The sequence below is a fragment of the Neovison vison genome, chromosome 11 (assembly GCF_020171115.1).
Source record: "Neovison vison isolate M4711 chromosome 11, ASM_NN_V1, whole genome shotgun sequence".
Classification (NCBI taxonomy): Eukaryota; Metazoa; Chordata; class Mammalia; order Carnivora; family Mustelidae; genus Neogale; species Neogale vison.
The window spans coordinates 64,315,568-64,337,801 of NC_058101.1; the positions used below are offsets into that span (position 1 = coordinate 64,315,568).

At 51.9% G+C, this 22,234-nt stretch overlaps 1 protein-coding gene across 2 annotated transcripts in view; it reads right to left on the minus strand.

Moving 5' to 3' along the window:
* Positions 1 to 22,234, minus strand: part of PPP2R2C (protein phosphatase 2 regulatory subunit Bgamma) — a 127,197-nt gene that overhangs the window by 45,611 nt on the left and 59,352 nt on the right. For both annotated transcript variants that reach the window (XM_044226240.1, XM_044226241.1), the window contains exons 2-3: positions 3,232 to 3,329; positions 1,006 to 1,171 (exon numbers count right to left, since the gene is read on the minus strand). In XM_044226240.1, the coding sequence (XP_044082175.1) occupies positions 1,006 to 1,171; positions 3,232 to 3,329 (264 nt within the window). The remainder of the gene's footprint in view (positions 1 to 1,005; positions 1,172 to 3,231; positions 3,330 to 22,234) is intronic.

Sequence of the window (22,234 nt, forward strand, 5' to 3'; positions counted from 1 at the left end):
AGGGGTGGGAGGCGGCCAGAACTGACTGCGGGAGGGACAGCAGGCTGAGCGGAGAAGTCCTCAAAGGCTCAGTGGCAGGTGACATGCACTGGAGGTCTGAGGGATGAGGAGGGGCTGGCCAGGTGAGGGGTAGACAGGGCGGCCTTCAGGCGCAAGGGTTGGAGGGGTCAAGTCCAAGCAGTCTTGAGGATGCCTTAGCCGCTGCACTAAGTCTGGGTTCTGTCAGGGAGGACAGGTGGCATCACCGTGTGAGGCTCACGCACGCTGCAGCAGGGCTGGCTGGCCTCAGGGTCCTGGCCGTGTGGCCTCCATGTCACCCCGACCACAATCCGGGGGAGCTGTGTCCACCCCGCTGCACAGGGGAGGGAACCGAGGCCTAGGGAAGCAAAGCCACTGCCCCAAGATCACAGGGCTGGGACAGAGTCCAGACTTGTCCTCCCACCACTCAGACACCACTGATGACAGGGGCGAGAGATGCAGGAGGGTGAGCAGGGGGACACCGAGCCTCGGGCCCCAGCATCCAGGCCCTGAGCGGGACACATCGAAGGAGGAGTCTGGCCAGGAGCCTCCCTGGAGCCTAGGCGGGGGTGGGGGAGTGGTGCATGCACCCTTCCTGGGGCAGAACGGTCAAATGTCCAGCCAGGCTTCTGAACCCGTCCTCCTGCGGCTGCCCGCCCCACATTCTGAGTGACAACCCCACCCAGGGGTGTTCTGGGATTCCAAAAGTTAGGTCTGCCTCCTCGGTTGGGAATGTCACGCTCCATCCACCTCCCAGGAACAGTAATGACAGAGTTGCCCCTGACCCAGCCAGCTGTTGCAGTGCAAACAAGCCCCACACCCGCCACGGGCCAGGGAGGAGGAAGCCACGAACCTCATGGCTCGGAATGTTCCCACCCGCTCAAGATGCTCTTTCAGAGGTCTGGGGAGCTAGAAGGATGCTCAGTCCAAGCGAACTGGGAAAGAGCACCAGAGAGCCGGCGCCCCACCCCCACGCACGCCCCTCACCGTTGGTGGACAGCAGGGAGTGGGCGGCATTGTGCTGCGGAAGCCACTTGATCTTGTTGATTTTCTCCTCTATCTCCAGACTCTTGAGATAATCGAACTCAGGCTCATGGCTCTGGAAGGTGCTGTAGACGTCATACTCGCCTTGGCTGTGAGGCGCATTTTTACTCTGCCAGAAAAGCCAGACAAGGGGGCGTGAGCTCCAGGCCCGCAGGGGCAGGGGTGAGGGGCGCGCTGACCACCAGGAGCCCGTGTCCACCAGGGCTGGGCGATCTGACATCAGGGTCAAAGGGAACTCTGCATTTTAAATGACCAATGACTTGGTGCGTGGCTGTAGCGAAGCCCCATCTTCTCCTCAGTCCAGCAATCAGGGTGGCTCACATTTACTAAGCACCTACTATGTGCAGGGTGCTGATCTAAGTGCTTCTCCCTCTTCGTCTTGTTCTATCTGCATGACCCCTCTGGAGTGGGCACAGCCATTTTCCCCCATTTTACAGATGAGAAAGTGGAGATTCGGAGGTGAACTGACTGCTCCCCTCAAAGGCCATGCATCCCTTGTGCATCTGAGGTCTGTCTGACACCATGGCCAAGGCTCCTGTCTGCTCTTCCAGTCCAAGTGTCCAACTTGGTCCTGACTCATGGGATGCATGCATCTTGGAGCAGATTTTTACACAGAGGTAGAATATTCTGGAATGTCAGACTGGGGCCAGGCCATCATCCCCATGGCTTTCCTCCATGGGTCCATCCTGGCTGAGGTAGCAGAGCTCCCAATAACAAGGACCCTCGTGATAGGGCCCTCCAAACAGTGAGGTGGGGAGGCATCGTGGGCACAGGGCTGGCCTTCTCAGTGGACATGTTCAGTGTACATGGTGATACAAAGCTTCAGCCAGACATGTAACCCGCCCGGGAGCAAACAGAGACAGTCAACCAGACAGAATTTCAAGTTCCTGCTGATTTTTTCTAAAAGCATCTATTGCTATATTTATACACCTGTCCTGCTTCTGGCAAGCTTCTGTGTTTTTGCCTCTAAGTCCCTTCAGCTGCCATGATCGCTGTCTATGACTAAGGTCACGGGGACCAGAATACAGAAAAAAATTATGGGAGAAAAATTCCAAAGTCAAGAAACGTGCATCTCCCCATTTAATTTTCTTCCCGCAAAAAGGAGGCTTGGCTTTGCAATCACCAGTGGGTGACCCGGGTCCTTCTTGTGAAATCGGCATGCTCCGGCCACAGGTCTGTGCTCGGGTAACCGATTTTCAGCCGTCTGTTTTTCACTAAGTGTCCTGGCTAAGTTAGGTTATACCCTCCGAGCTTTGGTCTGCCCGTCTGTGATGTGAGGGCTCTTATAGCACCTAAAGGCCCCACTGGGGTTGTCGTGAGAGGGGTTACAGTGGGAGGGAGGGAACACAGAGAAGTCAGACCTTGAGGAACACTCTGGAATGGAACGGGGCAGGGATGTATCTGCAACATCTCTCCTGCCCCCTTCATCCCTCTCCTCCCCATTCTCCTTCTCAACCCCCCCTTCTCTTCCTCACCCCTCTTTCCTCTCCCTTCATCCCACTTGCCCTCCCCTCTCCCTTCTCTGTCCTCCACCTCCTTGGTGCGCGCCCTTCCGTCCTCAGCATCGAATCCCTGCGTGTGTTTGGTGTGTGGGTCACCCCTTTCCGAGGCACGGTGTACGTGGCAACACATGGCCTTGGTTTCGGCCCCTGGTCTTTGCTCACTAGCTGGGCAACTTCTCCAAGTGTCCTCATCTGTAAAATAGGTGTCGGTCCCTACCCTCTGAGGTGGGCAGTGGAGAGTCAATGACAAAAGTGTGTAGAGAACACAGCAAGGTAACCGCACATAGTAGGTACTCAACAAATGGGGGTCTTTTATCATGATGTTCTCATAGCGGTTCAAAAACAGTGCCCCTAGGTAGGTTGTTCCAGGCCACCCCAGTCTGACCTGAAATTCTGCTGGACAACAAACCTCGTAAGGGCGAGGCCTGGGGCTCAGCCAAGTCACCAACCCCAGCCTGAAGGCAGCCCCACGGCTCCAGAAAACGCAGTCTTCCTGTCCACCCCACCGCTGGCCGGGACACCCAGGCAGAGGGCAGCAATCAGAGGCTTAACCCAGGGCCACAGCTGCCCCTGCCTGTTCTGAATGTGTCCCAAGTCCAGGACAGAGCCAGCAAAGGCCCGGGTGGGGTGTGGCGCCCCCTCCCGCCACCACCAGGTCCCGCCGCACCTCCGGTTCCCGCTGGAAGATGACAACCCGGCCACCCTTGTCGCCTGTGGCCAGCAGCTCTCCGGTATGGTTGAACTCAACAGTAGAGATGATATCGGCTGTGGGGAGTAGGGAGAGACAGGAAGGTGTGGCTCATTAGGACCCCAGTACTGTGCAGCTCAACAGAATAGCCCCCCCTCACCAGAGCCTGCACCCATGGGCTGGGCCACCATCCAGAAGCAGGGGCCCGAGGGTCAGGAGTACTAACGAGGGGCCGAAGGTCTCCCTGTCCCCTCCCCACTGGCTATGGGATGGAGACTTGTTCGCAGGCTTGCTTCCCTCTCTCTCCTTCCTGCTTCTTTCCTTCCTCCTCCTCCTTCCGGAAGCAGCTTGGGGGTTTCGTGTGCTGACCAGATGAATGGGCCACAATCTGATGCTAGCCCTACTCTGGGATCCACTGGGGCCAGCTATGGTCATCCCTGCCCCCCATGAGTTCCCCACTGGAGGGACCCCCGTAACCTTCACGCATTCCTGGCCTGGACTCTGCAGGCACCAAGTCCAGCTTCAGCACTGGAGACCTACTCTCCAATAAACCACTGCTCTAAATACAGCCCCCAGTCCAATCTCCCACAGTGACCTGAATCACGGTGTGACTCGGCCCCAAATGCTGCACTGGTCCCCCAAACCAGATGCTGTGCCCTCCCAAAGCCCTCCTGGGTCGCCTCCCCCACCAGGTGGTGGCAGTTCCATCCTCCCCTGGCTCGGGCCCAAGCCTTGGAATCTCCCTGACCCCTTTCTCAGTCTCCCTTTCCATGGGCCGTGTCCCACCCTCCTGGCCAAGCCTACGCAATGTAGCCAGATCCCACCCACATCTCCCCGCCTCTCGCCTGGAAGATTCCAACAGCCCCCTAAAGGATCTCTTTGCTTTCTCCCTGCCACTGCTTATGCTAACCCCAGCAGAGCACGAGGGAGCCCACCCGAAACCCTTTGAGTCAAATCCCCATTTGACCTTGGAGTAAAGCGATGTCTCAGAGGGGTCTAAAGCTTGAGTAGTCTGCAGTCCCCAGAGGCAGACCACGTCAGAAGCCCAGACCTTGGCCCTTCTCCTGCACCTGCACAGAACATGGCCCTGCCTCCCACCCTGGGCTGGGCAATCCCCAGCCCCCGCCCCCCATCACCACTCCCAGCTCTGGGTTTGGCCACGTGATTTGCTCTGGCCTACGGGGCACCATCGGATAAGCCACCATCCTGTCCCTGCCCCTGCCAGAAGGACCTGCCCATGCCAGCCCAGCGGTCTCAGGAGGGGGAGAGGAATGCAACAGAGTCAGCCCCAAGCAGGGCCTCTGCCCACCTGCTCGCCCAGCCCAGCCCAGCCCAGATGAGCAGGATCATCAGGTGCTCAAGAAGAAATTGTGGTTCACTGCCACTGAGTTTCATGTTTCCACTTGGTAAAAAGATAACCCCTCTCACCCCGCCCAGCCTCATCTTCCCTCCTGCCCACCTCGCTCTTACACTCAGACGGGGCTCCTTGCTGCTTCTCAAAAGCACCTGCTATGTCTTATCTCAAGCCCTCAAGTGATTTTCACTTTCCTATTCAATCAACACCTTTTGCTTTTCCAATCAGTGCCTGTTGTTACAGGCAGCTTCTGGCCTGCACTAGCCTTCTGAGCCCAAGTAAATGCCCGTTTGACGACAAAAGAAATGAAGAGAGAGAAGGTGGTTTAGAAGTGGGATGATGAGCTGGACTTTCCATAGATCACGATAAAAGCACATTTCATTACACTTAGAAAAACAAGACAAGGAGAGCAGCGGATAGGAATATGGAAATGCTTGCTGAGCACAGAGCGGGGGCATACGTCAGGCCCTCTCCGGGGCCATCCACCCTGACTGAGGAGCACAAGCACACTGGACCCAGAGCCAGAGCCCAGCGGAGCCAGGGACCCGGACAGCAAGGCAGCAGTCCTCGCTCTTCCTCTTAGCAGCCCCTAAGGGGCAAAGAGCAGGATATAAAATTGTGTATAAAATGCTTTTAATTATATACACCAGTGATCACAGCCGTGTTAAATGGCACACACACTGGGCAGAGGGAAGAAAAGCCGAAAAATGACTACCACCCCCCCACATTAGCAGAGGGTACTTTGGGGTTGCTGCAATAAAATATTTTTGTGTCTTTTTCTACTTTTCTACATTTTCTCAATTTTCTGTAATGAAGGTAATTTTTAATAGCTTTATTGGGATACAACTGATTTACAAAAATGCACATATTTGATATATACAATTGGTGAGTTTGGACATATGCATAATTTATATTGTTTTTACGACGGAAGAATAACAATGCTATTAAATTAAAATGCCAATGTGACCACTGGTACCCAGAGTGAATGCAGTCTATAAATGCTGGGCGGTTACCACAGTAACAGACACTAACGTCTGTAGGCAATTTACAATTTATGTGTCAGTTTCACACACTCGGCCTCTTTTGAAACTCACGCCAGCCCCTGAGGGGGATATGGCTATTATTTCCATTGGCAGCTGGAGAGATGGAGGACCCTGCACCGGGGCAATCTCCTGAGCTGTTCGAGGGCCAGTGGGAAGTCCTGGGTTGGAGTCTCAGCCCCAGCGCCTTAGCTGTGTGGCCTTGGGTTGGTCACACCACTTCTCTGAGCCTCAGTTTTGTAGCATGGCCATAACAGAGCCTGCCCAGGATTGGAAGCTCCAGTGGGACCACGGGGTGTGTTGGGGAGAAAGGATCACAACTCTGAGGAATGAGGAGTTACCAAAATTAACTGGACAGAAAACTAAAGCTCCCTGTCATCCTTGCTTCTGGCCTCCACAGACTTCCCAATGGCGGGCTCAGAAGTGAGCAAAATGAGTGGTAGCTCAACCTTACTAGGAAGGTTTAGGGGTCCTGACCTCCAGCCCAGTGCTGGTCCCATCCTGGGAACATTTAGGGAGTAAGCAGGCCAAGGCATTGCTTCCTCAGACTTTGGGGCTCCTGGATGTTTCACATCTATTCACTGCTACAGGAAGTAACTTCCAGGGCTACCCTAGGAAAGGTTACCTCCCCCGAGAGCTAGAAATCCTTATCAATAAAACCCTGAATCAGAAAGTCTATTCTCTCATCTTGGAACATCTGACACATCTCCTGCCCCAATACCACCTCCTCCAGGAAGCCTCCCGGAGAGTGCTGCTGCTCCCCATTTCAGTGGTCTCCTACAACAACAGTCTAATGCCCACTGTGTGCCCCTCATTGAATGTGGACCCCTTCTTTCATGAGGGTGTCCATATCCATGTTGCTTCTCATCTTGACCATGGAAGGAAACCCAGTGGTGCAGTCAATAACATCAGCTCACGTGTCTTACGTGCTCATCAGCCAGGCACCGTTCTGAATGTCTCCATAGGAGCTTTCGCTTCTGCTAATAGCCTGGTGGCTCCTGTTGGATCAACTCTCTCACCAATCACAACTACAAAGCCTCAGCAGAAGAACAATCAAACATAGCTACCTGAACACAGCTACTGTGAAAACACAGCTCAGCAGAAGAACAATAAAACAGCTACCAAATGCAGTTGGAACCTGCAGGAAAATTAGCAATCACTCACCCAGTGAGTAATTTTCATGGCTTTTAGTCTGGGAAAAGGCCCCAGTCTGTGCTATGTAGCTGTTGAAACTCAGGTAGAATGTATTACACTTAAGGCTCAATGAACCAGGTGACAGAGGCTGGGGAAACCATAGTAGTAGACAGAAAGTGAGGTACTAAATTCTAGAAAGGGGGATGCCTAAGGGAGGTCCCCAAATATAGCACATAAACTCTGCCCAAATCTTTGGCCATAAAACATGCATACCCATGACAGACTCCAAGCAGCCCAGCTAAGGCTAAAAGAAGTGAACTGGAGTTTGTGCCCATCTCCCCAGAAATGGGGTTTGCCGTTGGAGTCAACCAAGTTAACTGCTCACAAATACAAAATAAAACAAAAATGCTCTTTGGAGGGATATACTAAACATCTAGAATCTCTACAATGTTATCATTCACAATACCCGGGATATAATCCAAAATTATTTTGAAGACACACAAAGGAATAAGAGCACATTGCCCATACTTAATATAAGGATAATTGACAGAAACTAGCTATGGAATGTCTGGATGTTGGAATTAGCAAATGAAAAAAATTTAAAGTAGGAATTATAACTATGTTCAAGGATATAAAGGAAAATTTGCTCCCACTGGATGATAAAAAGGACATTTCAACAGAGAAAGAGAAACAATTTTTAAAATAACCAAGTAGAGGGGTGCCTGTGTGGCTCAGCTGTTGAGCATTTGCCTTCAGCTCAGGTCATGGTCCCCAGGGTCATGGGATTGAGCCCCTCACTGGAATCCCTCTTCAGGGGAAGGCCTGCTTCTCCCTCTCCCACTCCCCCTGCTTGTGTTCCTTCTCTCACTGTCTCTCTCTGTCAAATAAATAAAATATTTTTAAAAAAATAACCAAATGGACATCCTATAACTAAAAAATACAGTATCTGAAACAGAAAACCACTGAATTGCTTAACTGAAAATTCAAGATGCTGGAAGAAAGACTTAATACACTTGAGAGAAAATAAATTGAAAGAGGAAAGAACAGATCTTCTGGGATCTGTAACTCAACATCAAATGTATAACATACACATAATTGGAGTTCCAGAAAGAGAGGAGAGAGTTAGTAGAGTAGGAGAAAGATTTCAAGGAATAATGACTGACGAAATCCCCAGTATGGGAAAAGACATCAATGCACACATTTAGGAAACTCAGTTAACTCCAAAGAGGATAAATACCGAGAAAACCACACCTAACCATTAAACTGCTGAGGACCAAAATAATGGTAACATTTTGTAAGCAGCTAGAATAAAACCATGTTACATTCAGAGGCATCGGGACTCAAATGAATGCTAATTTCTCATCAGAAATACTGGATCCAGGGGCGACTGGGTGGCTCAGTCAGTTGGGCGGCTGGCTCTTGATTTCAGCTCAGGTCATGATCTTGGGATCCTGGGATCAGCCCTGTGTTGGGCTCCATGCTCAATGGGAAGTCTGCTTGAGATTGTCACTCTCCCTCTCCCCCTATGTCTCCCCTGGCTTATGCTCTTTCTAAGATAAACAAATCTTAAAAAAAAAAAAAAAGATACTAGAGTCCAGAGTCCGGAAGATGTTCAAAGTGTTGAAAGAGAATTTAAAAATCTGTGAACCCAGAATTCTGTATCCAATGCAAATATTCTTCAAGAATGAAAAGCAAGTGAAGACTCAGTTAAAGCTTTCTGTGGACCAGAAAGTCTTGGCACAATCCTGCTGTCCCCTCATCATTCTATCTTTACAGATAAGGACACTGGGCACTAAGAGGTGAGACACTTGTCCAAAGTCACACATGCAGCAGGACCTCTGCAGTGGACTTCTGGCATGTCGCTGCACCTGTAGCATAGAGCCTTAGAGTGCCACTGGCTAAAACCTCAGGCTCAGGGTCCCAAATCAGCACCAAGTGAGGTCCACCAAGCCCGCCCATGATTGGTGGGTGCTTCAAGTCACTCTATCCTGAGTGAAGAAAAATCCCATGAAAACCTATACTGCCTTCCACTTGGGAGGCATCCACTCTGCCTTCTGCTGCAGCTCTGGGGAGTCCCCCAAATGGCAAGGCAGGGTTGGAAGAGGCAGCTTGGACCATGGCACAAGGGACACCAGTCAACTCCCTGGAACTGGGCACCACACAGCTCTAGCAGGAAGTCCCAGAGCTATCTGGTCAGGAAAGCCAGAAATCCACACTGTGGTCCAGTATGGGCTTAGGAAGAGGTCAAAGGTGGTGTCCGATATAACCAGCCAAATGACAGGTCCACACTGGGACCAGAACAGGTTACCGTAATAGTTAACCCTCCTGCTACTTCCTGGGAGCTGTTCTAGCACTTAAACATACAACACTAAATTCTCTTTGCTACCAAAAGCTGGAGTGATGCCGCTGTCCCCATTGTACAGTTGAGGAAACTGAGGCACAGAGAAGATTATTAACTTGCCAAAAGCTGCCGGCTTGGTGTGTAAAGGGCCAGGACTCACTCCTATGCAGGCTGGTTCCACAGTCCTTGAACTTGACACCCAGTCTGGAGCTTCTCAGGATGTTTAAAGGGGTCAGAGGTGGGAGTGGGTGAGTGAAGACACTTCCTGGGAGAAAGCAGGAACTGAGGGGAAGGTCCCCACTCACCCATTCTCTCCCCAAGCCTAGCGACACCTTCACAGAGCTCCAAAGTACAATTCCTGAAGGCAGGGGACCCAGGCCCGAGACTGGGAAAGCCGGGTGTTGGGGTCTGTCTCTGCTGGGGACACAATGGCTTGTGTCCACGTGCTTCCTGGGGACAAGAGAGAGCCGGCATGGGTCATCCTTGTCCTGTCTGCTGGCTTCCTAGAATGGCAAGGAGAATGCAGGAGAGGGAGACCACTGCACCCGGGGGCCAAGGAAGACCACCAGATACACAGCTGTGACTGAGTCAAGGGTTCCATGAGGGAAGATTTGGCAGGAGACTTCCGGAACAGCCAGGGAAGGACCCACAAGAAAAACGGGCAGTTGTATCCACCTGCCTTGTCCACCCAGAGCAGACAAAGCCACCAGAAGTAGGAGGTGGCCCATCCAGTGAGTGGGGTGGGTCCACAAGACCCAGCTCCAGCCCCAGACCCACTGCCAGCCTCCAGCACGAGCAGGAGGGGGTGCAGAGGGGACATGCCAAGCCTGCTTCGGCCTCTGAACTGTTACCTGGGACTGGACAGCCGCTACCACATATATGACAAGGGGGCACTTAGCTCCCTGAAGGTGACCATCGGGGCACGGACCTGTCCAAGGCCTCATCCAGGGCAGGGAAGACTACCTCCCTAAGGCCTGATGAAGGAGAGGAGATACCACCCCAGAGGGCTGAGCTCACAGTCCATGCCTGCCTTCCGCACCTCTGCTCTCACCTGGGCACCAGCACCCAGCCTGTCAGGGCTCCTGGCATCATGCTTCTGCTGAACCTCTGCCCCTGCCGCAGAAGTCCAGCCCCGTGTCCAAGCAAGTCTGCGAGAACCTGGACATGGTGGGGTGGGGAAACAGCTCCCAGGCTGCAGGCAGAGACTGGGTGGGGACAGCTGGCTGCTGTGGCCAGCTCAGGGAGGTCTCTTTGAATGATGCTGGGGTCACCTGGCCAGAGTACGATATGAAGGGGCTGGTGGGCGGTTTGGCAGAGTCTTGTGCAGTGGGCCCCCACCACCTCCCATCCTGTGGTCAGCTAGCCAGAGCCGGGGATGCCTAGAACGTTTGGCTCACAGAGTGCCCATGGGAGAGAGGGGTGGTAGAAGGAGGCCTAGGGTGGGGCTGGGTGCTGGGCTGGTGAAGGCTGTCACTCCATGGGATGGTGACTATCTAGCAAGCGGGAGATCTGCCTTCAAATCCCAGTCTTCTGAGCTGTGTGTGCTTGGAAAGCACGTCATCTCTCTGAGCCCATTCAATCATCTGTGAAACGAAGATGGCCATCCACACCTTCCACGGTGGTTGACCTGACGTCACCTAGCATAGGACGGCCACTGGGTAAATGTTAGGTTATGGTCTTAAGGGAAAATATTGGCTAGAGTTTGGTGTTTTTAAGGTAGAGTGTTGGATAAAAGAAAAAAAAAAGTACAGAGTTTCTGTTTGAGATGATGAAAAAGTCCTAGAAATGGGTTTGGTCGCACAACACTGGAAATGTACTTAATGCCACTGAATTGTCCACTTAAAAACGATTAAAATGGTACGTTTTATCTTGTGCATATTTTACAAGAAGAAATTTCATTTATTTGGGCCCATCCAGGGACGCCAAAAAACTTTTAATAAAAAAAAAGTATAGTTAATTTAATTTAAAAATTTAATTGATTTTTAATTAATTTGAATTAATTAAATTTAATTTTAAAAAAGAATAATTTAAAAAAAAGAATTGAGCACCTACTGTATCCCAAACACTGCTGCATACAGGGGCGCGGTCCATATATGCTCCACACAGGAAGCTCACTCCCTATGGAAGGGCACAACCAATAAGCAAATTTTCATATAAAAATACATCATTTTTCTGGGGAGGGTGTGAGAGCTAAGATAAAAAATAAAAATAAAAGAGATGGAAGGGGCCGGAGGTGGTGTTTTAGTTGGGGAAGTCAAGGAAGACTTTCCGGAGGAGGGGCATTTCAGCAGAGGCCTGAGGAAGCCACACAGCTATCAAGGGGTAGTAGCAGGTGCAAAGGCCCGGTGAGGTAGGAATCAGCTTGGTCTGCTGCAGGTAGGCGAGGAGGAAGCATGTGCGTGAACGTGATGGGAAGCAGGACATGAGCTCAGAGTGGCGGGCCAGGTGGGGAGGTCTTTGGGGGAAGCAGGCCAAGGTGGGACTCAGGATTTGATTCCAGGTGACCCGAGAAACCGCAGAGCATTCTGGGCCAGGGTACCGCCCACTGGCAAGGATTGATAGCTGAGGCTACCCATATGTGCGTCTCTCACTAAGGGAGGTGAGCTCTTTTGGGTTGGGGGGAGCAGAGACACTTCCCCGCCCGGTGCAGGCCTGGCCCGAGCAGCTCCCAGGAAAGGGTTAAGCAGCAGAGATGGCAGGAACCCACTCTGTCCCCACCACCCACATGCCTTCCCTCCTTTCTCTGTCTCGCTCTGGTTCCTCAGCTGCTGGGAGAGGCATCACGATGTCTCTGTGGTAGCTGCTTTTATTTTTAACACTTTAAAAACAGAGATATGATTCACGTAACATAAAATTCACATTTCAAACTGTATACTTCAGCGGTTTTTAGTGTAGTCACTGTGTTGTGCAGTCATCGCCCCTACCTAATTCCAGAACATTTCATTCACGCCCCAAGAGAGCCCCTGTGCCTGTTAGCAATCACTCCTCACTCCCTGCCGGGCCCTAATCTGCCTTCTGTCCCTGGGGCTTTGCCTCTTCAGGACACTTGCTCTAACTGGGATCCTAGAGCTCAGGGCCTTCTGTGTCCAGCTTTCTTTCCCTGGCCTGTTCTCGAGGTTCACCCATGTGCAGGGTATACCACTGCTCCATCCTTTCTTGGCTGAGTACCACTCCCCTGTGATCAAGAATGGGACAGGTCCCGTTCCTTTCCAGCAGAAACGCAGGCCCCAGAAGGCTTGAGTGGGAGCCCATGAGTGGCCCTGTGCCCTGGGACCCCTGACCGGCTGAGGGGCTGAGCGAGGGCGGGACTGTGCTGTCCCTTCCATGGCTGCTCCCTGACTGGGGCAGTGTTTAAGGAGGGCAGGGGCTGGGCCTACCAGCTCCTCCCTGCCAGGCCAAATGGGTGCCTGCTGCACAGCCATAGGCCCAGCCAGCCCAGAGGCAGATGGGGACGGGAGGAGAGGGGACAGTGATGGGTTTGCTTATGGTCAGCAGGACCGGGTCAGGCCGCTGAGTCTGACTTCGGGCCAGGGCAGATTGTGCTCAGAACAGGGGCAATTCCCCAGACTGGGCTCCAGGAGAGCCCCCGGGCGTCACTCCTCAATCACACCCCTGTGGGCCCAGAAGTTGGCCAGGGGGCCTGGGGCCAGCAGCTGGTCTTGGGACAGGGCAGGGTGAAAGGGATCCAGAGAAGGCCACCTTCTCCCTGCCCGCTTCCTCACAGCACAAGCTCCAGGAAAAGCGCACACATCATCGTCTGGGCTCCTCTCCTAAAGAGGAAGATTCCCAGGGCCCTGTCCAGACCCAGCGGATCAGAATCTCTTGCTGGCTTTGGAATCTGCATTTTGACAGGCTCTCCTGTGCCATGCCAAGATCTCCAAGCTGCTAGTGAAGCACTGGGGCAGCTGGAGCCTCGGTTTCCCGATCTCTACAGTGGGTACAATGCTATTGTCTCTCAGGGTTGGTTGTGAGGACTTGAGGCAACATATACAAAAGTGTCTGATAACAAGAAACTGCCCCAAAATGGAGCTGCGATCAGTAGAATGTTGTGATTCTGCACACAAACCAATAGAATGATCTGGATACCGAGAGGAAGGGCAGAGGGAAGAATTAATACACAGAGGGGGTGGTTTGAGATATGGTGAATTTGCTGTCGGGGGACCTGGCTCTGAACCCCACTGAATCTCAGCCTCCCCCTCTGTGTAATGGTCGTGGTAAGAGCTGCCCATGCTGGAAGGCTCTGGAAATGGCAACGAGCTTTCACAGGCCAGGATGATGAGCCTGCTGTGCAGGGGAGGATGGAGGCCTGAGGCTGACTCAGACTGACAACCAGGGTCTGGCTGGGCCAGCTGGAGCAGGGCCCTCCCAGCGCCTGGGTCCTATAAGCTCCGGCCATCCAGCTCAGGATGCAGCCAGTCCCTCAGACCCCTGCTGGCAGCCAGGCAACGCCGGGCCAAATGGCCCAGTGACAAGGACACCCTTCGGGCCTCATCACATCAGTGTGTCCATTGGTTCCTTTGTCAGGCCTGCATCTGCTCTGCTCCAGGGCTGGGGCACGGGGCTGGGCCATGATGCTGACATCATGGCTGGCACAGCCAGCTGGCCCCTCTGTCCTGGTCCCGGCCATCACTAGTTCTCTCCTGGGAGATCGGAGCTTCCTGCCTTTGTCCAGCCCGGTCCATGCAGGCCAGAGGGCCTTTTGTGAAGTTGAGACCCCATCACACTGTGACCCTCCCTAAAACCTTCTGTGGCTCCCCATTGTCCTCGCCTGCCTCTCTCTCCCTCCAAACACAGTCCTTAGCCAGCCTGGACTTTTGTGCTTTCCCAAATGGAACTAGTGGCCACTGACTAAGGGCCAGATCTCATGCTAGGCCACAGGAACCAGCAGGGCACCAAATGGGAACTAAGCGGAACTTGTTCCTCCCAACACCAAGTGTCTGTTGGCGGGGGAGTGTCCACAAAGAAACAAAGAAACACCACGTACTGTACTCTCTCTCCTTCCCCTTCCTCCTAGGAAGGCCCTGCAGCCCACCTTCTGGGAGATAGTCCAGTGCAAGGTGACAGCACCTTCCCACTGAAGTGTGGCAGTACCTGGACACCCCCAACCATTGTTCCAGCCCTGTCATCAGAGGTGCCCCCCCCCAGATGCCCCAGGGTGAGGGCATGGCCTTAGCAGCAAGTAGACAGGGTCACTCTAGCTGGGCACTGGCTGAGGACCGCTGGCAGCAGTCCCACCTCCAAGGTTCAGTTTCCTCATCTGTAAAACAGGCACGACTATGCCTATGGAATGGGATGTGGCAAGCAAAGGTTAGCGTGGAGCCCACTTGATTTTGCCGCTGCTGCAGGTTCTCCACAGGGCCTCGGGCCACTAGACTGCCTGCCTTGCTCCCTGGTGGGCCGGAGTCCTGGCTCCCCTGGGGCTCCCCTCTCCCGGCCTCGAGGTATCCGGGCTATGTGGCTGGCACAGCCACTCTGCTTGTCCAAGGCCATGGACAAGCAGATGTCCCCATCATGGTTTCGCCTGGCACTCTGGCGGAACCCAGGTCCTGGGGGCGCACATTCACTGAGAGCCACTGCGGGCAGAGTGCTGGCCAGGAGCCTTCCCCACATGCGGCATTAAGTCCCCACCGCAGCTCTAGGACTTGGGGCCATTCTGCCATCTCCATACAGGTAAACCCAGGCCCAAGCACATTGTATTCAGCAACTGGTATGCAGATCCCAACTGCAGGGCCAACATGGAGACTGCCCCTTAAACTTGGCATCACAATCACCACAAGCATTTCGCACCTATGACCTTACTTAATGGCTGTGATGGCCTTCTGGGGTGGCACAACTCTCCCCCACTTATAGATGGGAAAACTGAGGCTCCCTGACGGTAGGGTCTGTGCTGTGCTGGTAGACAGCTGATCACTGGCTCTTTGGGGGACGGGGTGGGGTTGGGGAACCAGAGTGAACATGCTGATGTGTGTGTTTGCTAAGCCTGAGACCTCAAGTCATTCACAGTTTAAAAACAGGCTTGCAAAATCCCTAAAAACGTAACAGCCAGGGCTGGGGCACCAAATTCTGACACAAGACACCTCTGGCACACCCCAGGCGAGTCCCCCGCATCCATGCCTGCCCGGGTCCTGAATCCGGCCTCAGTTGCAGCCTTCAGCCGCCAAGCAAGACTCCTCTGGCAGGCCCCCCATGGCCCGTGGGGGGCAGCATGACCCCTGGAAGCCCCATGTCTCAATCAGCAGGACCCTCACCATGGCTTCCCAGCCCCACCTGGCTCAGACCAGCATCACAAAGGCCAGGACCGAGGCGCTCGTGGAGAATAGCCAAACCCCAGCCTACTAGGAAATGGGCCAAACATTCATATCTGCCTCACGGGGCTGGGAGGAGTAAATGTGTGAGCCTGAGTTCCTGTTAGATCAGGACCCAGAACAGCCAAAACAACTTTACAGAAAAAGAGCAAAATTGGGAGCCCTACCCAACCTGACTTCAAGACTTCCTATAAAGTTACAATCGTCAGACTGTCGTATTGCTACAAGGACACAATAGGACAACAGAATGGAGAGGTCAGAAATAGACCCACACATCCATGGTCTATGGTTTTGTTAAAGACACTCCAGGCAACTGGATGAAGGAAGGATGGTCTTCCCAATCCATAAATAAATGTATGGGGAAAAAAGTTAACGTTAATCCTTAATTTACGTACAAAAAAAAAGCCCTGTACAAAATTATGTCTGAATAAGTCACAGACCTAAATAGAAAAGCTAAAACTACAAAACAACCGGACGAAAATATAGGAGATAATCTTTGCAGCTTTGATTTCTTAGACAAGACCTAAAAAGCATGAATGGCCAAAGGGAAAAAAAAGTAAGTTGTACTTGATTGAAATTTAAAGCTTTGGGGCGCTTGGGTGGCTCAGTGGGTTAAAGCCTCTGCCTTCAGCTCAGGTCATGATTCCAGGGTCCTGGGATTGAGCCCCGCATCAGGCTCTCTGCTCTGCAGAGAGCCTGCTTCCTCCTCTCTCTCTGCCTGCCTCTCTGTCTACTTGTGATCTCTCTCTGTCAAATAAATAAATAAAATCTTAAAAAAAAAGAAATTTAAAGCTTTGTTCTTTGAAAGATACCATTATAAAAACAAAAAGGCACGCCATAGATTGAGAGGAAATATCCACAACATGTATGGCGGACAAACCACCCACATCTAGAGTGTACACAGACCTCATATAATTCAGTAATAAGCCTGAAAACCACTTAAAACACACATGAGTAAAATATTTGATAGAGAAAAAATACTTTGCTCTTAGAGAAAAATATATGAATGGCTAGTAAAGACATGAAAAGTTGCCCAACACCATTGCTCACCAGAGAAATGCACATTTAAATCCCAATGAGAGGGACACCTGTGTGGCTCAACTGGTTAAGCAACCAGCTCTTGGTTTTAGCTCAGGTCATTGTCTTAGGGTCGTGAGATCGAGTCCTGCATTAGGTTCTGTGCTAAGCATGGAGTCTGCTTAGATTCTCTCTCTCTCAGGAGGCCTGGGTGGCTCAGTCGGTTCAGCATCTGCCTTTAGCTCAGGTCATGATCTCAGGGTCCTGGGATCAGGTCCCACATCAGGTTCTCTGCTCAGTGGGGTGTCTGTGTCTCCCTGTCCCATTCTCCCAGCTCATGCTCTTGCTCTCTCTCTCTCTCTTCCTCTCTGACAAATAAATAAAATCTTTAAAAAAAAATTCTCTCTCTCTTGTTCCCACTGCTCCTCTCAAGCTCTTGCTCTCTCTCAGAAAAATAAATAAAAACAAATAAGTAAGTAAATCCCACTGAGATGCCAGTAGACATCCAAGATAAGGACTGAAATTAAACAGACTGATAATCCCAAGTTGGTGAGAGTGTCCCACAACTGAAAATCTTCCCCGCTGGTGGGAACGCACGGAGATTTCAGCCCTGTAGGTAAGAGCTGGGTGGTTTCTTGTAGAGCTCAGCACACGCCGCTCATATGACCCAGCCATTTCTGGTCACCAAGAATAACAAAGCCCATGAACATGAAGACTTGCCCACACATGTTCCTAGCGGCTTTACCCACAGCAGCTCGAAACTGAAAATGATGCGCCAACAGGTGAACGCAGAAATAAACTGTGGTACGTCCATACAGTGGAATGCCGCTCGGCCATCAGGATGGACGTGCCAGTGAGACACACAATGGGGGGGGGGCGGAGTCTCAAATGGATTATGCCCAGCGAAAGAAGCCAGACAAAAGCGCATGTGGTCCGTGTATTTGAAGCGCCAGGAAAAGCAAATCAATATACAGTGTCAGAAGGCAAATCAGCGGTCGCCAGGACACAGGGCACAGTCCAAGAGAGACGGCACCAGAGAACAAGGAAACTTCTGGGGGTGACGGAAATGTTCTGAATCCTAATCATGATCCTAATCATCAGAATCCTAATTGTAATCCTAATCGTTAGAACACCGCAGTTTATAGCACTCACTAACACTGTTTTTAAGTTATTTGCAGTAAAGGGGAAAGGGGGAGGGGAAGCCACCATGGCAGGCACCTACCCTGCTCTGAATCCTCCAGAGTACTGCTGGTTTAATACCTTCAGGGCTCTAGAGACAAGCCGACCACCCGAATAATTACATTAAGGGAAACAATCATTCGGTGCATTTTTCATCAACTCAGATCATTCATATTTATTTATCAAGCTGTTAATTCATCTCGATTTGTCTAAGAAGGTCTGACCCACCCTGGCCTGGTCATGAGAAATGCATTGTGCCAGGCGCTCAGTAGAATCTCATTAATTGCATGTTGAATTAATTAATAATTGTCCTGCTTCCCCCAGTGCACGGAGCTCATCAAAGGCCAACAGAAAGCCAGAAGCCAGCATGGGTAGCCTGAGCTGACCTCTGGAGAAGCCCAAGATGCCCCTGCTCCATGGACAAAGCCTTTTCCAGGGTACTCTCAGATCCTGAGGCTTGGACCAACAAGCAAAGGCAGAGTCAGGACCATTTTGATGTGATATGAGGGGTCGGGCTGGGCCATACAGCAGTGAAGCTTGAAAACCAGTGGGCAGCCAACACGGCATCAAAAGCAAGCTTCCACCAGAAATGTCCAGTCCAGCTGAATGACAGAAGTCTGAAGCTGGATAAAACAGCTGGGGACAGTTGAGCCAAAGCGTGGGGGTCTTGACTGGAGGGGTCTCAGGTCAAGCCAGTCGGAGCTGGTATTTTTCTCCTAACCTACCTCCTTTGGGATGCTGTCTAAGATACCTTGTCAATGGAAAGTGACCCAGGGAGGGGGACCCACGCTTTCTCTTTTAGCTTCATCCTGAGCCTCATCGATCCCCTAAACCAGCAGTTCTCAGATGTGGTCCAAGGACCCCTGGTAGCTCACGGGGTCCTGTTTTTTTCCAAATACATATGTGCATGAGATTGTTTGCTCTACCATTTCAACCGGACAACAGATCTGAACAGGCTGAGTGCAGAAGCAGGGGCAAGGATCCTGCTATCATCTATGAAGCCAGACAGGACACACATGCACAAAACGCTACTCTTCTCATGAATGTTTTTTTCATTTCACACAGTAATTTTCCAGGAAAAGAAATTATTTATGTTAACATATAATGGGCTTATTATTCTTGTTTTTAAATGAACAGATGTGTAAATCTTTTAATGTCTCAGTTTTCATTTCTAATATGGTCAATATTGATGGCGATACCCCTCATATGCAGAAGCTCTTAGGGAATCTCCAATAATTTTTAAGAGTATAAAGGGCTCCTGACACCTAAAAGGTTGACAATCACCACCCCTATAATTATGGTGGGCAATTTGGGTGTTTGATCTATTAACGTGTCTACTAATCCACGAATCTCTCCTTAGTTCTTTGAGCTCTTGGGTTCATCAAGGACTCTCCCGTGTTCCTATGTTGGTGCCATTTGTTGCAAGGTGTCCAGAGCCGAATGGAAATGTGAAGGTGAGCCAATGAGAACCTGACAGCAAACATCCCAGAACCAAAGCTCTCATGGGCAGCCTTGCTGCTCCCGTCTTGGACAATGCCTTGCCTCTGCTCGCAGAGTTGTTTTGGTCAAGGGAGTGAAGGAGGGAAAGTGAGCCAGAAGGGGCCAAGAAAACATCTCAAAGGAGAAAAAGGATCTCAGCTCATATACACATTCTGCCAGAAGCCACAGTGTGTCCAGTGCACATTTTGGCAAAACGGTGCATGGCTGCATGGTGCATGGGCCACAGCTGGCTGCTGCATGGTGCATAGGGCAGGGCTGGATGCTCCAATCAGTATTTGGCCAAAAGCAAATGTTACTGCCATAGAAAAAACTTTTGGGTATGAGAATAAATCTGAAATCCTATCCAACATTTGAGTCATGAATCTTACTGGAAATGTTAGCCACTATTCAGCTCGCCTGTCCTTCTAGAAAAAGCTGGCGAGGTTGACAACATTTCTCTCCATCTCCTGGACCCAGCTGACGGTGAGGATGAGGTTTCACAGATGGACACTTTTGGAAGGTGCCTGAGTACTTCCAGCCTTCAGAATGCCTCCCTCTGCTGCACACTTAGTTGCAATACTTCTGCCCACACTTGCCCAGTGGTCATTATGCACGAAGACTATACTAGCAATCTCGGTGATTCTGGACCACTGATCCATGAGAGTTTGGATGAAAATTGGGCAGTTCCTCAGCCTTCCAGAGACCAAGGGCAAGGCCATGTGTGGAAGAGCAGCTTGGGGCCCCAGGCAGAGCCCTGCAGCATGGCCTGAGATATCCTAGAGCTGGGCTTGAGAGCTCCGGTCTCTCGTGCAGCATCCTGACAGCCCTCCATTGTCAGACTTTATCCAAGTGGCTCCAGGGGCCACTGATCATCTCCAAAGTGCCCTGGCTGGGAACTCACAGAGGACAGTCATGAGCAAGACAGGGGAACAAGCCATCTTCCAGCTGCACAAACAGCAGAATCTAGGAGGGGAGCCTCCCACCCGGACACAGCAGTGGAGGGTCCCACCGAGTGTGTTGGTGTGATGATAACAACGGCTGCCACTTAAGTCGCCGGCAGCCAGACACAGTGCTGGAAGCTTACACACCTCAGGCGGTAGAGCAAAACAGTCAGTGGCCCCAGCTTCAGATCCTGGCTCTGTCATGGATTAGGTGTGTGATGTTGGGCCAGTTGCTCAACATCTCAGTGCCTTGGTGTCGTCATCGGTACACCAGGGTTGCCAATACGGTGGGTGTCAAGTTCCATATAGGGTTGAGGGGGTGACAACCAGTGACATTCTTAGAACACTGCCTGGGGTTCCTTTCCTTGCTCTGACCCATCTTTTCTGACCCACCAGCAACCCGGGAGGTGAGTGAGCATTGTGATCTCCACTTGAGGTAGATGAAAAGCCACCCTGGAAGGCTGAAGGGCCCTGTCCAAGGTCCTGAGGCAGATACAACTGGGCTTTGCACACACATCTGCCAGACCCCAAGCCCTCCGCACTTTACATTTTACCTGCAGCTTTTTCGTAAAGTCGTTCCTGTTTCACCAAATCAAAAAGAAGCTCCTCTTTGCTATTTTAGACCAAGATGGAAAGTAGGATGAACTAGTAGGTGGGGTGCTTGGCTCTGCCCCTTCCTAGGCACACGTCCTCAGTGTTCTCATCTGCAAAATGGGTACAGTGCTACCTTCCTTCTTTTTCTCCTTGCTTTTTCCTTTCTTCCTTTCCCCACTCTTTCGTTATAGCAGACATACTGTGCCACCGCACTAGAGCTCCCAGTGCCATCAAGGAGTCAGGGAGGCAAACAAGCAAATGTGATATGGTCAGTGCTTCAATGGAGAGAGACATGGGGACTGGGAGAACCCAGCCAGGGCAATTAGGGATCGCTTCCTGGAGGAGGTGGTATTGAAGCTGGGTCTTACAAGGTCCGTATGAGCAGGAACCCAGCTGGTGGGAAGGCATTCCGGTGGCCAGGGGCATGCACAGGCATGGCGGGTGCACCCAGCCGTGGAGGCAGGGAGGCAGACAGGGTCCTCAAAAGCCACCTCTCTCCAAGGCTCTGAAGGGCCCTGCTGAGAAAGATCAACTGAGTCAGGAAATCTGCATCCTCTTGCCTAACTCATACCTTGCAGGACCAGCTGGGAAATCAGAAGGCAGAGAAGCTGTAAATCCTACTGAGGCCAGAAGGATACCCTCGGAACTAATTAGAACCACAGAGAAGTCGGAGGGTCTCAGTTACTGCCCTCGGTGGGAAGCGCATCCCCACGTCTGTGGGACTTAATCTGTGATTAAGTCCGCTGGGACACCACTGGCGGGGCAAGGTGCTACAGAGACGTGGGGTCTCGGAGCAATTCTATCTCACTTAGACGGGCAGACTGTTCATCTGAGGGGTCAAGCCTTGGAGACAGAGATGTGGGACTGCAGCGGAGCTCCCTTCAGGAATCGGTCTGGAGACAAGAAGAGGAAGAACCACTCCGCCCTTCTCCTCTCCTCCCGCCACTCCCCTGTGTTTTATTTAATTAAAAAACATGTAAGACAAAGGAAATGATGCTGAGATTACAACTGTGTTTCCAAGCGTGTTCACCTGAAGCATGCTGACACGCCCTTTGAGCGCCGAGCCTATTCCTTGGGAGGGGAGAGGGTATTTAGTCCTGGGGGGTTCAGTGTATGAGAGGACTACCTTCTGCCTTTCCACCACATGACTATCACGGGGGTGGGGGCACTGGTGCAGAGTCCGGGGCCCCAGATGCCTCCCAAGGCTGCCAGCACCTCAATGTTCGACCTGGTTGTCTGTGAAGCGGGCAGTGGGAGCTGGATCAGAACAGGAATTCCGCAGCTCTACAACTTCCCAACACACACGGGGTTGGGAGGGATGGGAAGGCGCAGCATGGGCCTCCCACCAGAACGTCTCCAGATGAGTCCCCTCTGTCTGACAATCACCAAGGCGGGAGAAGCAGACGCCGTGACTTCGGAGTGGCAACCGTCGCTCCTGGGGTATGCCTTGCCCCTGATACTCAAGTGTACCCCCGTGTGCCTCTCACAACAGCTGGGGGGGTGGTGCAGGCAGAACTGTCTCTCTTCTCTTGTAAAGATGAGCAAAGGCAGACCCAGAAGCGTGGCAGGGCTTGCCCGCAATTTCACACAGCTGGTCG